This window comes from Glycine soja, chromosome 10, assembly GCF_004193775.1.
Source record: "Glycine soja cultivar W05 chromosome 10, ASM419377v2, whole genome shotgun sequence".
NCBI lineage: Eukaryota > Viridiplantae > Streptophyta > Magnoliopsida > Fabales > Fabaceae > Glycine > Glycine soja.
Window position 1 is genome coordinate 5173645 of NC_041011.1, and position 15704 is coordinate 5189348.

Sequence of the window (15704 nt, forward strand, 5' to 3'; positions counted from 1 at the left end):
CAATAATAAAAAGTATGTTAAAAAGTTTATATATCTCTACTTTTGATGCGTTTACAAATCATTGATTTCTTTTGTTAAAATTAGACTTTCGGGTAATTATAATGAAAGTTAATCTGATTTAATGATTTAACAATACTACATGATTACGCAAGTATAATAAATTTTTTAAACTAGGAATATATACTTTTTCTTTAATTGTTAAACATAACTTATATGAATGCATATTATTCTTTTCAAATTTTGGATATGATACGATACTTTAGTCACCACCCTCCCCAAGGAAAAAACAAGAATATGGAAGAAAATTATTCTTGGCAAAATATTAAATTCGGTGAATTACTTCCTTGTGTCAGCAGAAAGACATGCAAAACAGGTAAATAAAGTGAGCCAGAAAATGAAAACGACAGAAGGCAACACAAGGGTGTCAAATTAATTAATGAGACTTTGCCTATTGTCATCTTATAAAAAAAAAATTGGTTGGATGGTGGTAAAATTATTATTATTTTCATAGAAAATCAATAAAATATTAGTATACACACAACCCACTATATCCATAATATTATAGTCTCATATAGTTTAAGAATTCCATCCCTAACATACCCGAATAGAAAATGAAGGGCTCCGGGGCATATATTATCTTGTTTTTATTTTCTTTTTCTGAAATGATATATTATTATCATGTCACTGCATTGAGTTTGTAACTTGTATAGCTATTCGTCATATACGGCGCATGCAATTGATCAAGCGTGCAAAGACTCATTAGCATACAATATGCACGCCTAAACGACTCTTTTCTTAATTATTTTCAATTATAGATTATTAATTAATCGAGGATTGACAGGGAAAGCAAGTTTGTGTTCTTGGTTAAGCGTTGACTATTGGAGTGTACGTGCAGTTAGGTTTGTATAATGACCCTAGGCGGATACAAAAATAAAAAACATATAGATAAGCGTGAACGTATATATGTTTATGATAGTTGAACTACATGGAGCTGTTTTGCATCAGTCTAAATGGGAGCAATATTAATTTGACGGAGGATATATGTAATTTTGAAAGAGGTCTTCAAGAATTTTTTCATGCAAGGAATTTATTTCTGACACTTAAATCAAAACCGTAATTAAAGAAGAGAGGAGAAAGAAGAGTACGTAGAAATTGGAGTATATGTGTATCTTGTGTCTTTTATACCAGTGGTCAATCATATCATTGCATGGTCTTTAATCACTTTTATAGGTGATGTCTCTTTCTCGTGTGTACATGGACCATAAACCTGCATCAGTCCTAGCTTGAGATCCTCAAATATAGTTTTTGAGAGATATTTTCTTGAATTGTATCCAAGACATTGCAAGTGTATCACATTTTTCATGTTGTGCTGGATCTTGTGCATTGCAGTTGGACATAGGCACACAGCTTATATATAGAACAGGGTTGGCTAGCTAGCAACATAATCTTTAATAGTAATACATTGTTTATAACACATATTTCATTATCTATTGAAATTTATTCAAAATTATAAAATATTAATCATTATTAAATGAGAAGAGAAATTCACTTAAAAATTTTGTGATTTTTAATAAATTTCAACCAATATGTAATTGATAATGATTAAATTTTAAAATTGTATCATTAATATTTTTCTATTATTTATTCATCTTACTTGGAGCGAGGTGTTTACTTGAAAATTAAGAGCATCAGATGTGACACAAAACAATAGCAAAATGACATAAGTTTTTATAGTTATCATTACGTACCAAGGCCTTTTTCTTTTCTTTTTTATGTTATTCTTTCGGGTATTATATATTTTATTGTTACTTAATTATTTTTTAAAGGACGATTTTATATATGATAAGGATTACCTAAAATAAGAACATAAGGATTTTTTTCGGTAGTGATAAGAAGATAAGGATAATTATTGAAAAATCCAAATTAGGTTTCTTGGGTCTATTGGCAACAGGAAGACGTTGGAATTTAAAAAAGATTCCATTTAGCAAAACGTCTAAACATTCATATACATTCTAATAATATAGACAACGAATAAAGACACGTGATGACATAGACTTAATTATGCTTTTATAGGGGAAGACAAAAGAGTATGCTAATTATTTTAGTCTCCATCTTCTTGTTAACTGTTAATTTAGAGATAATAGTTGAAAGATAAATAAATTAAAAAATTATTAAAAACGATAAATATGTATCAATAACATTAAATATAAATTTCTAATCAATATTTTAATTTAAAAAATATTAAATAAAAAATCGTCTTAATTTTTGACAAAAATGCACCAGCAAATCATTTTTTTTATGGTACCAAATATTCATTTTAATAATAGGGAAATAGAAATAACTTGTGTCATTATACGCATGATCAAGATATAGTGCTTTTCTGCTCCATTTATGGTGAATTAGTGATTAGAAAGAAAGAAAAAAGATAACGATCGATGATAAAGACCCAAAGGAATCTTATATTTATTTATATTATTACTGACTGCATAATTATTAAATTTATTTTCATGTTTTGTTTCTCGATCGAAAACAATTAATTTTTGAAATATTAAGGTTTTTAATTAAATCATTATTTTAATATTTTCTAATACTAAAATACTAAAAATAAATATTCATTTTAAGATTAAGTTGATGCCATATAAGCAATGACATGGCTATTTTTTAAAATAGATTTCTCATAAAAAATTAAAGAGGTTAATTTAATGTTGTTAATATTTTAAAGAACAAACTAATATTTTAAAAATCATTTTGAAAACCAACTTAGCTGTCTATTATAGACACTCATAAGCTTATGAGGATATTGAACAGACATATTGCGTTTAAGTTACAAATTTGTACCTAACTTTTCATTTAATTTTTTGTTCTAGCTTCATTATAGTTGGTAGAATTCTATATTTTTCAATAAACTTAATTGTAAATTATGGCATTTTTCTTGTAGGTGGGTTAGGATAAAAGTCACTAGAAAAAAATATAAAATCATTTGAAAATGGAAAGGTTAAGAGACGTTTAGTTTGAAAAAAATATATTTTCTATTTTTATTTTTCATTTCAATTTCTTTCTTATTTTTAAAATTTAATATAAAAACATATATATATATATATATATATATATATATATATATATATATATATATATTGAAACGTAAATATGTACCAAACAAAATTTGAGCCTGATGCCCGTAATTAATTTAATTACGAGTCTCTTTCAATAAAAACTACTTTATATTTTGAATTAGTGAATCAAATAACCAATAAAAGAATAAATTCATCACTCTAATTAATGCTATGTAACTTTTCAAATATGCTTGGGGCCAATTTCAAATCACGGCAAGAGTCTATATATTGAAATGATGTAACGATATTATTGAAGGATTTTGTTTTGAGCCTTGAGTGTGTGTGGAGAATGGTGCTCAAACAGCTCAACTATTCGTATTTGATACAAATATGTTAAATATGTTTTTGATTTTTTTATTTTGAGGTTTGTGTTCCTGAGTTAATAGAGTTGACTTTAAAAATATAGGATGGTAGTTTGTGATATATATTAATATTAGATTTGAATTTTCTTTATGATTGCTACGTGAAACTAAACTCCAAAACTTTCAGCCTAAGTTTTTAGAATGAGAGATTTAGCCAGTGCCTATTGTATCCTTTTTAGTCCCAATATGAGCTAGTCAATGGTCACTGAACCCACCAGCGGATGTGATCCTCTATTCTTCTCTCAAAATTACCCAACAATATTAGATGCAAACAAGAGTGTTGCTCACGAGGAAGATGAAAAGGCCAAATCAGAAGAAGTCAAGGGAGTGTTTGGTTTTCTGTTTTCATTTTTACTAAAAGTAGAAAATGGTGATGAAAATGTGTTTGATTGAATTTTTTAAAACATTTTCAGTGAAAATGAAAATAGAAAACAATCAGAGAATGAAAACAATAAAATCTCGTTTTCAGTTGAAAATAAGAATTTCATTTTCGGTAAAATAAAAATGCGATGACAAATAATGCAATTTTAAACAAATCTAAAAATACAAAAAAGTCAATATATCATAAATTTTCAGTATTTTTATTTCCTGAAAACAAAAAACAAGAAGTCAAATCAAACATATGTTTAGAATTCTAATATTTTAAAAATAAAAACAGTTTTCAGAAAATAAAAATAAAAAATGAAAATAAAAAATAAAAACGAAAATGCAAACCAAACACACCCTAATCCATTCAAATTTTCAATTTCAAATATCAAGCATATTATTTAGATTTAAAATAATATTATGTTATCTCTAAAAATATTATTTAAATTTAAAGATATCATCTATAAATTATAAAACTATTTTCTCTTTAGAATGTTAAGTTTATAAGAGTTTATCAAATTTTTCCAAAAACCTTATTATATGTTAAATAAAGGATTGAACAATGTTAAATAAATTGATACTGTGAAGGTAGGCGTGAAAGGCCAAAATACTTTAAATAAATTTGTGTTATGAATATAGGCATGAGAAGTGAATCTGTTAACTAAATTTATGTGATCTTTTCCTATTTTCTTATGGTGCTATTTTTATTTTATTTTATTTTATTGTGTGTTTCATCATTGTGACATGTGCGTGTTTTTTAATAGAAAAGGAGTCAGCTCAAGTGCAAGAAGGGATCTTATAATCGGATTTCAATATTCACCAATGTAATTTCAAGGTTTTGGAAAGCTTAGGTAGTCATGGACAATACTGTAATGGTGTAATCACCACAAGGAATTGACCATTTAGCATCGACTTTGCATTGGTTTTGAGGCGAATACACTTCAAATTTCAAAGTTACAAGTAAAAAAATTGCGTTCGCATCTTGGTCAATATTAAATTGCATTGGCCAAAAACCGACATTACCTTTGAAATTAAATTTTTAAAATCATAACCAACATTATGTATAGTGTTTGATTGACATCTTTTTAGTCGACACAAATAACATCGACAATAATCAACACTAATTGCGTCTGATAATTGGTCATGGCCAACTTTATATGTACCACCACTCAAACCACTCACTTAACTCAAATCTTGGTCCCAACCTAAATCCTTGAATCTGAACCCCTAAACCATTCTCAAAATGTCTGTCTTGGAAAGGAAAATCATGCAACTAAATGACTGAAACCACTTAATTATGGCCGAAGAAAATGAAAAAAAAAAACATCTAGGACAATTCTGATTTTTTTGAAGGAGATTTTTATTAATCATATTTTGACACTTTACTAACTGTTGTTTTTCTTCTGTAAATTAGTTAAAAAAAAATATTTTATATATAAGGACAGAAGTAATATAATCTTTCTCCTTTATATTTCAACAACAATAAGTTGATATCGCAACATCAATGGAGGCAAAATGGCAAAACATCAACGCTAATTAATTAAAATTGGTTAAAAAGTGTCTAGTTTCAATCGCATTAATATTAAGCCTTTAAAATCCTCTGATTTTTCGTCACTTAGTCTCTTGCAGTACAAGTTTTAATCGGTGATTGATCTAGAAAGATCAATTATTCATCCATAATCGATGCACTTACGTGACATATTTGAACTTAACCTTCGTGTAAAAGCATAACATTAATTAATGATCCACATTGAAAAGAAGCCCATGACAACTTTGTAACCATTTTTATGACAAAATTTGACACCTCTAAAAAAGGCAAAGGAGTATTTCCCTGCATCTCATGATTACCTAGTCTTTACGTGCAAAACGCTTTCTTTCACATAAAGCCGTCACCGTTTAAGTTCCACGAAGCACATTTCACTGACTGCTAGGGCCTCACTTCCAAACCCATACGATACAATACAATGTTGTACTCTCATCTTATTCCCTCGTCGGTCCCACAAACACAGTTCAAGCCACAGACTCATCAACCCCAAAAGAATTACCATAACATCACGGAAAATGTTAATGGTATACTACAGTTCAAGATACAGGCCCTTCAACCCCATAAGAATTACCATAACATTACGGAAAATGTTAATGGTATGTGGTAGAAGAAAGAAAGTAGGGAGAAAAGAAAATGTTAATGGTATACGTGCTAGAGAAGAAGAAAAATAGAGAAAAAGTAAAATATAAATAACAATGTATTTTTTATTTGATTGGAGAAAAAAATGAAAAATAAAAATTCAAAGTTTTTTTTCTTTTCCATTTAATTTTTATTTTATTTTTTCTTCTTTCCTCTCTTTTTCAATTTTCCTCATTCCAAACAGAAGGTAACGTCGGAAGAGAGACGCAAAGGAAAAAAAAGAGAAAAATAATGAATATGATATGTCATGAAAAACATAGAGATAAAATGACTAAAAGTGAGTTTTAAATAAGTGAGATGCATCAATATTATAACTTTAATACTACCATGGTAACCATTAGTATACATGTGATTATAACATCTTTCTATTAAATTTTAGGATAAATAATTAATTGTTTTTAAATGAGTAAATTGACAATAATTAAGTTTCTGAAAGAACATAAATTATGATTTAATTGATGAATATGTAAATGCCCAACAATTTCTAGTATGTTTAGATAAAATTTAAGAATTAACTCAATTCCTCAAAATCATGGTGGTACCATGAAAAAAGCAAATATTTATCGTTTTTCCTTCATCATAAAAAAATAATTGATTATTTCTCATCATAAATCTAATCCAAACACACTATTCATCATGCATACAACTTAATGAAGATGAGTGGTCTTTACATTTTTTAATTTAACATTGAATTAGTCCTAAAGAAATACAGCCTAATGTCAAATTAATCATTCAATAATATAACTTAATGACCAAATGATCCTATAAACTTAATGGTATGATAAAATCAAAATTTTAAACATTTTCAAAGATAAATCAAAATTTTTATCCTTTCAAAAAGTAAATTATCTCTAATTTACACATTTAGAAAAAAAAAAGATGGTTTACTACCCTAAATTCAAACATTGTGAAATAACTGAAAATCTCATACGCGCAAACACAGTTCAGTCGCATAAATTAAAATACCACAAATACCATTTTAATTGTGTTAGTGACAACGTTTTGGTGTTTTCTTTGTCATCTGGCTTTGTTGGCTTGGTTGAGTCATGCTAACTATTGATGCCGTTGCCTACCACGTCAGCTCAAATGTCATTTTTTAAGAAGAGCTCAAGGAGTAAATGGGGATGAATCAGAATGCTCTAGAAGCCATAGGCATGATTCGTATTTGGGTATTTGGATTTTATGATATGGTCAATGCTACGGTCCAAGCTCACCCAACCCAACCCACTTTCTCTAATTTTTAAATTAAGGATCGATTCATTATTATTAGTATTATTATTTTTTAATTGGAAGCTTCGTCCAAGATTATCTTCTTAATTATCGTCCATGATCACAACGACTGAGGCTTTTTGCGGGGTGTCACAAAGCTGGACCCTTTTCGTCGTTGGCCTAATAATTTAATTAGGTGAATAATTGAACATAAAGATTTGAGATGGATAAAGTTATAAATTGGTATTTAATAAGTTTTGTTAACATCGCAGCTACAAAACAAAGAATTGTAGTTTTGTTAACATCGCAGCTACCATATTTCTGGCTTCATCACATTCACGTTGTACTACTCCCCTTTTCAAATTGCGCTCACCACTTACTTGTAGATCACCTCAAAATTATAAAACGTGTAAAGTTATACGCAAATTGCATGCATATTATGCACCAACTACGTATTATTAATGCTCAAATTAATTATAAAAATATGCGTGCAATGAACGAAGCAGAGAGGGTTATCAGTTATCACAATTGTCGAAGGCAGAAGAAGTAGAGCATTATTGCATGTTACATAATTTTATTATTGCGTTTGTAATTCTATGTATCTACCCGTACGTAGAGAGAATGATCATTTGAAAAGTACGTAAGATCTGGATTATAATGAAGACATTTATATCTGGTTTGAAGAATAACAAATTTAAAAGCGACAGAATAAGAGAGTAATTTTAAATAACCACTGTACATATATCTATGTTATCATCCCGTAGGAGTTTTTCAACATATTGGTGTTTTTAATGGCTAGTACTCTCAAGAGATATAATTTATTTCTTTTAGGTATATATAGTTTATTTCCATATTTGTACGATCTTCTGTGAATACTTTTCCTTATCTTATCGTTTAATATAATTGTAAGCATACATTTCAAAACCCACGCGCGGCCAGTTACCATGGTTTTGACGTTTGACATTTGAATATTACAAATTCAAAATCGTTAATACAATTCTATTATATAATTGTAGTAATAAACTTTTCCATGGTTGAACTGATCAATTCATGTTGCAGAGTTTGCCATCGTGCTAATTAATCATCGAGAAAATGGTACATCATATGAATATAATACTCCATGAGTGGAACAGATATCCAAACCCGTTTTCAAAAATCAGGACGTACTCTTGATTTTCCATGTTAATACTTTTGTTTTACAGAGCTGCTATATGTTATGAAGTCCTGGCTCGTGAAATGCACCAAATGCATCCTTTAACTTATGATTTTTATTTCAAAAATTAAATTTAAATAAAATAGAAAAAAAGTTTGGCAGAGATTACAAATGCATCAAAGAATATTACTATCATTTTCGCGTCAAGAAATATTACTATCATTTTCTTGTAGCATAACCTTGTACTGCATATCAGTTTTACTTCAAGTTGTACTACATTCAAATTCACTGTACAGTAAAGTACAAGAATCATTTTTGGTGCTATACTCCCCACAAAACCATAGGCACAATTTTGTAAATAGAAAAAGATTTAGATGTACTTTTTAGATTTATTGTATTATATGTACGTTCTCAAATTAGATTTAGAAGTTCTCTACATTTGCGTTAAATAAAAACACAAGTTATTGAAGGAAATTTTAATTTTAACTAGAAAATAATACTAAAAACACATAAAAAAATTACTTATAAGCTTTTGTCCTTTAATAATATATAGAAACACATAAAAAAAAATATACTTACAAGTTTTGTCGTCCTTTGTAAAATAGTTTTCTTTGTTTTGGTTGAAATGCATACTATTATATTATAAAATGTCTGATTTTGGTAGTTAACTAGTTAGCAATATAATGAAGAAAAAAACGATATTTGTTGAAAAGGAAATTTTGCCAAACACCATTGCTTGTCAAAATTCCAAAATAGAAATTTGAGGACCTTGCTGGCTGTTGTTGAGTTATAAAAATCCAGAGAGGAAGGCGAGTCACTAATGTGGGCCCCACTTCCCATTTCTGACTCAGCCGTGACTATGATTCGCACTAAACTGTGGCGGCTACTTGAGGATCATGGGCCATCCACTGGTATGACATGATACTCCAATGACATGCATAACATGAAAATGCATCATCCATCATAGATCATGTGGATACACTTCGGTCATAACCATAGTTAATAAACTCATATTAATTAATAATAATCATAAACAAAACTTATATTAAATTAATTAAACTTGTCAGTTAGGCCGGTGTAACCGGTTTAACTGTTTAGTAACATGTGAACTGATTATGTTCAAGAATCGATAGATATGATGTCACTCAACCGAAGTTTATTAAAAACAGCAAAAAAAAACTAGTCTGCCATGCACTTCAGAAATGAAAACTTGAAATGACGTTATTTTGATCTAGAAAATATTCTGTGAAAATCTAGATGATAAAAAAATTTAATTAATTTTAGAGCTTTTTATTTATTTAAAATGTATGTATAAAATATAAAGAAGGAATAAAAATTTTATTCTATATTTCAAATAATATCGATTTTTAATATTTAGATAGTGAAACTGTTTTACCTATATTTAAAAGATAAGAAAATAAAAGTCTATAATACGTAGATAAAAGCAAAAAAACAATTAAATGATAAAAAAATGATAAGCTTTAAAGTTATTTGATGAAAAAGGGAGTAAGTTTGACACAATTCCAATAATTAAATTATGAATTGTAAACGTGTATCTGTAATTTGATATCGTAAAATTCGATTCTGTAGTTGTAGGTTGCTTCATCTAAAAGCTATTCGGTCATGTAATTAACAATTTTTAAATGGTGCTATTATACCTATAATAAAAGAAAAAAAAAATAAAAAGTCTTAAAAAGACAGTGGCAGGTAAAAAAATCTATTGACAAAATAAAATAACAAGTTTCAGAATTATTTGATGTTAAACAGTGAATTTGACAAAATTTGTCTCGTTAAATTATGTATTGCAAACTAGTATTTGCAATTTGTATCATAAACTATAATAGTTTAATTGTAGTTTGATATTGACAACTTGTAATTATAATTTTGTGTTAACGCTGTTTAATTAATTTATATGTATTGTCGATTTAAAATTTTTTATACTATTAATTAACTAGGAATTTATTAAATATTCTTTTAAATTAACTATTACAAAATAACGATTTTACTTATTCTTGCTATACATAACAATGTATAATTAAATTATTTTATAAAAAAATTACATTACCATATATTGTTTTAATTAAATTCTTTACACACATTAAAATGTACTATTTTTTTTTAAAAAAATTATTCATGAAAATTAAAGATAGTATCAATTTACAATAATCTACATATCTCATTAAATCAACTGGGTTATATTCTTTAACCTATTTTAAAACTTTTAGTGTGCAATTAATAACACTGATTACTGCTAACACCACCGGTTTTGGAGCATTAATGTTGGTCATGTTTGGGTTTGAAAAAGGTTTAGGTTCGGGCTCAATTCTTGGTTCTTCTTTGACTCATAAGTCATAACAATGTGGTTAGCCATCATTCAAGAGTGGGTCCATTCCACGTCAACAACACATGGCGTTGTGTTGGAGTTTGAATTTGTACGCCAAGAGTGTGTATGTGTGTTTGTGTTTTGCCTTCTCTTGAACACGTCTCTTACATTTCACGACTTGATTTAAGGGTTCCCCTTTCACCTTTTTAAGCAAAAAAAAAAACATCTTTAGGACACCATGTTCTTCCTTTTCTGTTAAAATTCCTGCTGAAGCCCATAGTCAAGGCGTGGAATACTATTAAAATATATAGCCTAATACTGTGTCGGTTCAAAACCCACGTGCACTCCACTCAAAATTCTTCGTTCGACCACAATTCAATCTTTGAATTTCCATCATTTGATACACATGCTAAAGTTTTGTCTATTTTTATGAGCTAAAGTTCATCGGTAGTCAAAATTTTGTTCGATTTAAAAAATCACGACGATGTGTTGTTTCATTTTTGACTTGTTATATCTTATATGTAGTTTGGATAAGGATTGGAATAAGGATATCAGATACTCAATTTTTCTTTTCCCAGGGTAAAAGTTCAAGTTCAATGGTTTGACGATCGTCACCGTTGTATACCTATTCTAGTAGTTGTAGACTTGTAGTAGGTACTATTCGAAGAAGATAAATACTACTAACAACATTTTTTATTTGTTTCAATATATAGTTTTATTTCTGGATATGTTTTATTAAATTAGAAACCTGTTAAAAACAGTGACTAAAACATATTATTATTATTATTATTATTATTATTATTCAAGAATGATGTCATAAATTGATTTATAATATACTTTAAAATGGAAGCGTTTTATTTCATTAAACAATTTCCAAGAAAAAAATAGCACCCTTATTTGTCGATTGAACATGAATTTGAACCTTTTTTTTTTCTTTTCTTTGTTAGCTTGCATTGGAAAGGAAATAGGATTCAAAAATGTGTTTGGGTTAGTTTCCTAAGGAAAGAAAGAGGAATGATAGAAATAAGCAAAAAATGAGGTGAAAAAGATGTATTATTTAGATGAATAAAAGAAGGAAATGAGTGCAAAATAGAATGAAAAGAAGTGAATATGTTATGAAAAATGTTTTAATACAATTTAAAAACTCATTTTTAATATAAAATTATTTAATAGTTTTAATTTTTTATATTGTAAAAAAAGTATTACACGGGTGTTGCACTTGTTTATCATCAATAAACAATTTCTTTCCATTTCACGGGTCTTGTGGGGGAAGCATTTTTCTTTCCTGGTCCTATATAATTTGTTCCATCTTCTTTCCATTTCCATCCCAATCAAACCAACAAAAAAATCTATTTTCATTTTCTTTCACTCCTGTCCTATTCATACTTCATTATTCCCTTCCAAACCCTCCTAAACATAATGTTAATGATAACACGGGGATTGGAAAGAAAAGTTCATTAGTCTTCTAAAGCCTTCCATAGGTATACTATGGGGATTAGGAGAGCTATTGTTATAACTTTCAAATGGAAAGACCTCATAGAAGTTTACAATATCTTTTGAAGAAATGTACATACAGTTTTGATGGATGCAAGGAGCTGTTACAAGATTCAACATATATATGTGATATAAGAAAGTATAAGAGAGATACTATAACCAAGTAGTCAGCCATATAAATGATGAAAACATATGGTCAATGGAGCTAGACCAAGAACGTCTATAGCCCCCCAAAAGTTAAAGCACGGTTAGAGGTAGTAAAATGTAAACCCAAGACACTTGGGAGGAGTTACTAAAGTTGCTAAGAAGCATTATAAGATGAAGAATTGGTTTAAATAAGCATTATTGAAGTTGTTGAGAAAGAATAGCATTGACCTTGCTCTAAATATTTAAACAAGTATGTGAGAGTTGTATAGTAGAAGACTATTTGTCAGACATTCCTAAGTAATAGTAGATTGTTTCTTATTTGCTATCTATCATAACATTAGAGCTATTTAATATGTGATAAAATGTTATTTTTTTAAATCATCGTAGTTAGGACCTTTGGTTCTTCAGAGAAATTTCAAAATATTTTTACAAATTTTGATTCATTGAACTAACTATGAGATTCAGTCTGAAATTTAATCACACTTAAAACTTTTTATTCTTTCCCAAAAGTATATTTTGTAAAAATCAAATCCAGATTTCCTCCTACAAAACTTAGTATGTTGATCCAATAAAACTACAGCCATTGGATTAAAAATGTTGTTTTTAGTTACACCATAACATACCGAAAATGTTGTTAAAGTAAGACTATTAAAACAAGACAACTTCTAGGGTGGGAGACCTCAACAGGTACTCACTATGGGAAACAAACTGAGCCCATCCCGAAATTTTGCTAGTGGGTAATGGGTTAGGCCGACTTGTAGGCCCAACATTTGGTCTTATATATAATGATATAAAGTATTTTTAATTAGTTTAAATAATTCACCAAAAAAAAAGTTGGTTTAATTTTTTTAAAAAATACAACTTGTTTGCTTATCACGTTGATATTAGGCTAAATAGAGATTTTCATACCTAAAAATGTAAGACAATGAGGAATTTGTTCTTTTAAAAATTTAATTTTAGTCTCTAAACCTAAAAAAATAATAAATTAATCTTATCATTAAATTTCTGAAATTATTTTATTATTAAATTGTAATATTCAAAAATTAATTTAACAATAAATTATATTTTTTAAAAATCAATTTAACATTAAATTACAAAATTTAAAAATTAATTTAACATTAAATTATAAACTATCGCACCATCGCACTTTTTGTATATTAAAAAAATAAATTTAAAGTTCCCATATTTTAAGTAGTAATTTTTTTATCGTCTCACTTATTCACAGTTACCGAAAGAATATTTAGTTATTTACTCATGATATTATCTATTTTGGCTTCACCTTTGGATTTACAGTGAGTATAACTAAATTTTAAAAAACTTGAAAAACATTCACAATTAGGAATCTGATAAGATTAAATTGAATATTATTGAACATATAAATGATTAAAAGTATATTGCAGTTTTATTTTTAAGTACTGGTGCTAAGACAAGTAAATAAAACAGTGTCAACTGTGAAGCCAAACATAGAAATTCCAAGTTCTGAAATTTGGGATATCATAAATGCAATAGAAAATATCATAATACAGAAAAATGCAAGAGAAGTTTACTAGTTTATTTTATTTTTGGGGTCAAGGCGAACCTGAATTGCGATCACCGGCGACGAACACCTTGACGCCTCTGTTCCTCAAAGCGCGAACCACGGCCCAGACCGCATCTCCGTTGTCGACACTCTTCTTCTCGATCTCCCTCTCCGCGTCAAAGTGGACCCCACCTCCACCTCCCACTCCGAGCTCCGGCGCCTCCGTCTTCAGCCGCATCGCCAACACCTCCCCGACGCACGCCGCCGCCCTCGCGTCACACCCCTTCCCCCACTCGAACGCGCCCCTCAGCGCGTGTTCCACAGTCGACGCACCCGCCACCACCCTCTCGCGGTTCCCCTCCACCACGTTCGCCGTCATGTGCTTCCCCGACACAAACACCCTCAAAACATACCTCCTCATCATCATCCCCATTCCAACCCATGGGTTCAACCAATATAACTTGGGGCTTTCTGGGCCCAGGCCCAGGCCCAATACAAATTACAAAAAAGAACGGAAATCCATTTTTATAGTATCAGACGAGCATGGCATTTGCAATGGAATCTTGCCTTTGCTTCACTCGGTTGGTTATGAATAACATAATTGTTATTCAGCTGCTTCATCTTTTCATTTGTAACTTGTAAGTAGTAAAGTTCTGTGTACGCATCTTTTTTTTATACTCTTGTAGTAGTAGTAGTAGTATATTGATTATGTAAGGAGAATTATTAAAAATTTAAAATGCATATTAAGATATCATACTTTTCTCGATCCACCTGAGGTTTGAAATCAAACTTATATTTATTTGAACCTCTCTAGATACTATAGTGGTGTGGTGGGACTGTTGTGCATTGGGTTTGGGCTCCCTTTTTTTTTTCACTTCTAATTTTCTGTGAAATTTATAGCTGTACAACAGCAGCTAGAACAAACTCACCGTTATCTCATTCTCCAAAACTAACTTCGAATTTGATTCTTAGTTCTGTATTATTGATAATTTTTTTCACACAGATAAGGCAAGTTAATTGAAAAGAAACCCAAGAATTACATAAAATTGTGGTCTTATAGCAATGCTGGGATTGATTTGTGAAATGATGAATAGCTTCCAAATAGAAAGACCAGAATGGGAACAAAATTTTAACACTAAATGGATTTATAATGTGCACGTACAATATCTCTGAGGGCTTGATTTTCAATGCAATATTCAAAATAGCCTAGTAATTATAATTAAACTATTAAGCAAGCATGTAGCAATATACCTTCTTATCATCGTTTGTTATTGATCATGCTTAGTAATGGCTCTAGTTTTTTAGCTGCTATAGTTTGTCTGGTTTTTACCTGTCAGTTCTGCATGAAGTCAAGCGGAAGCTACAAAACTCCAGCTTCATCATTATTTTAAGCTTGTTATTGGATTGGAAGTAAAACTGTGATGTTATTGTTACATTTATTTTTATCTTATACAGGCATATATCGAGTTCATAACCGGATTTCTTATATGTAGATTGGGGGTAACATAGAACTTATAAATAATCTGTGTTATTTCATACATAAGTTAAACAATGGTGAACCGGTGATTGGTGAAGTAAAGTAACTTTATTTAAAATGTTAATCGCTTCATGAGAAACGAGTCATATTATTTTAACTTATGTATGAAATAACACATTTAAAGTATTAGAGAGAAAAATGTTTTTTTTTCATCCAAATTAAACTATTCATGTTGACCATTTAAAAATGACAAAGTGTAAAAGGGTTAGGGACTTGGGTGTTAGACGGTTAGTACCACATTTTTTTTTCCTCAAAGCCACAAATTTGAATATATACTCTTTTAGGATTTGTTTGAT

General features: G+C 29.2%; 1 protein-coding gene across 1 annotated transcript; it reads right to left on the minus strand.

The window, feature by feature from the left end:
- Positions 1-13920: 13920 nt before the first annotated feature.
- Positions 13921-14304, minus strand: LOC114370303. Its single transcript, XM_028327611.1, has one exon. It carries the CDS (start codon positions 14302-14304, stop codon positions 13921-13923), a length of 384 nt encoding a protein of 127 aa, XP_028183412.1.
- Positions 14305-15704: the final 1400 nt, after the last annotated feature.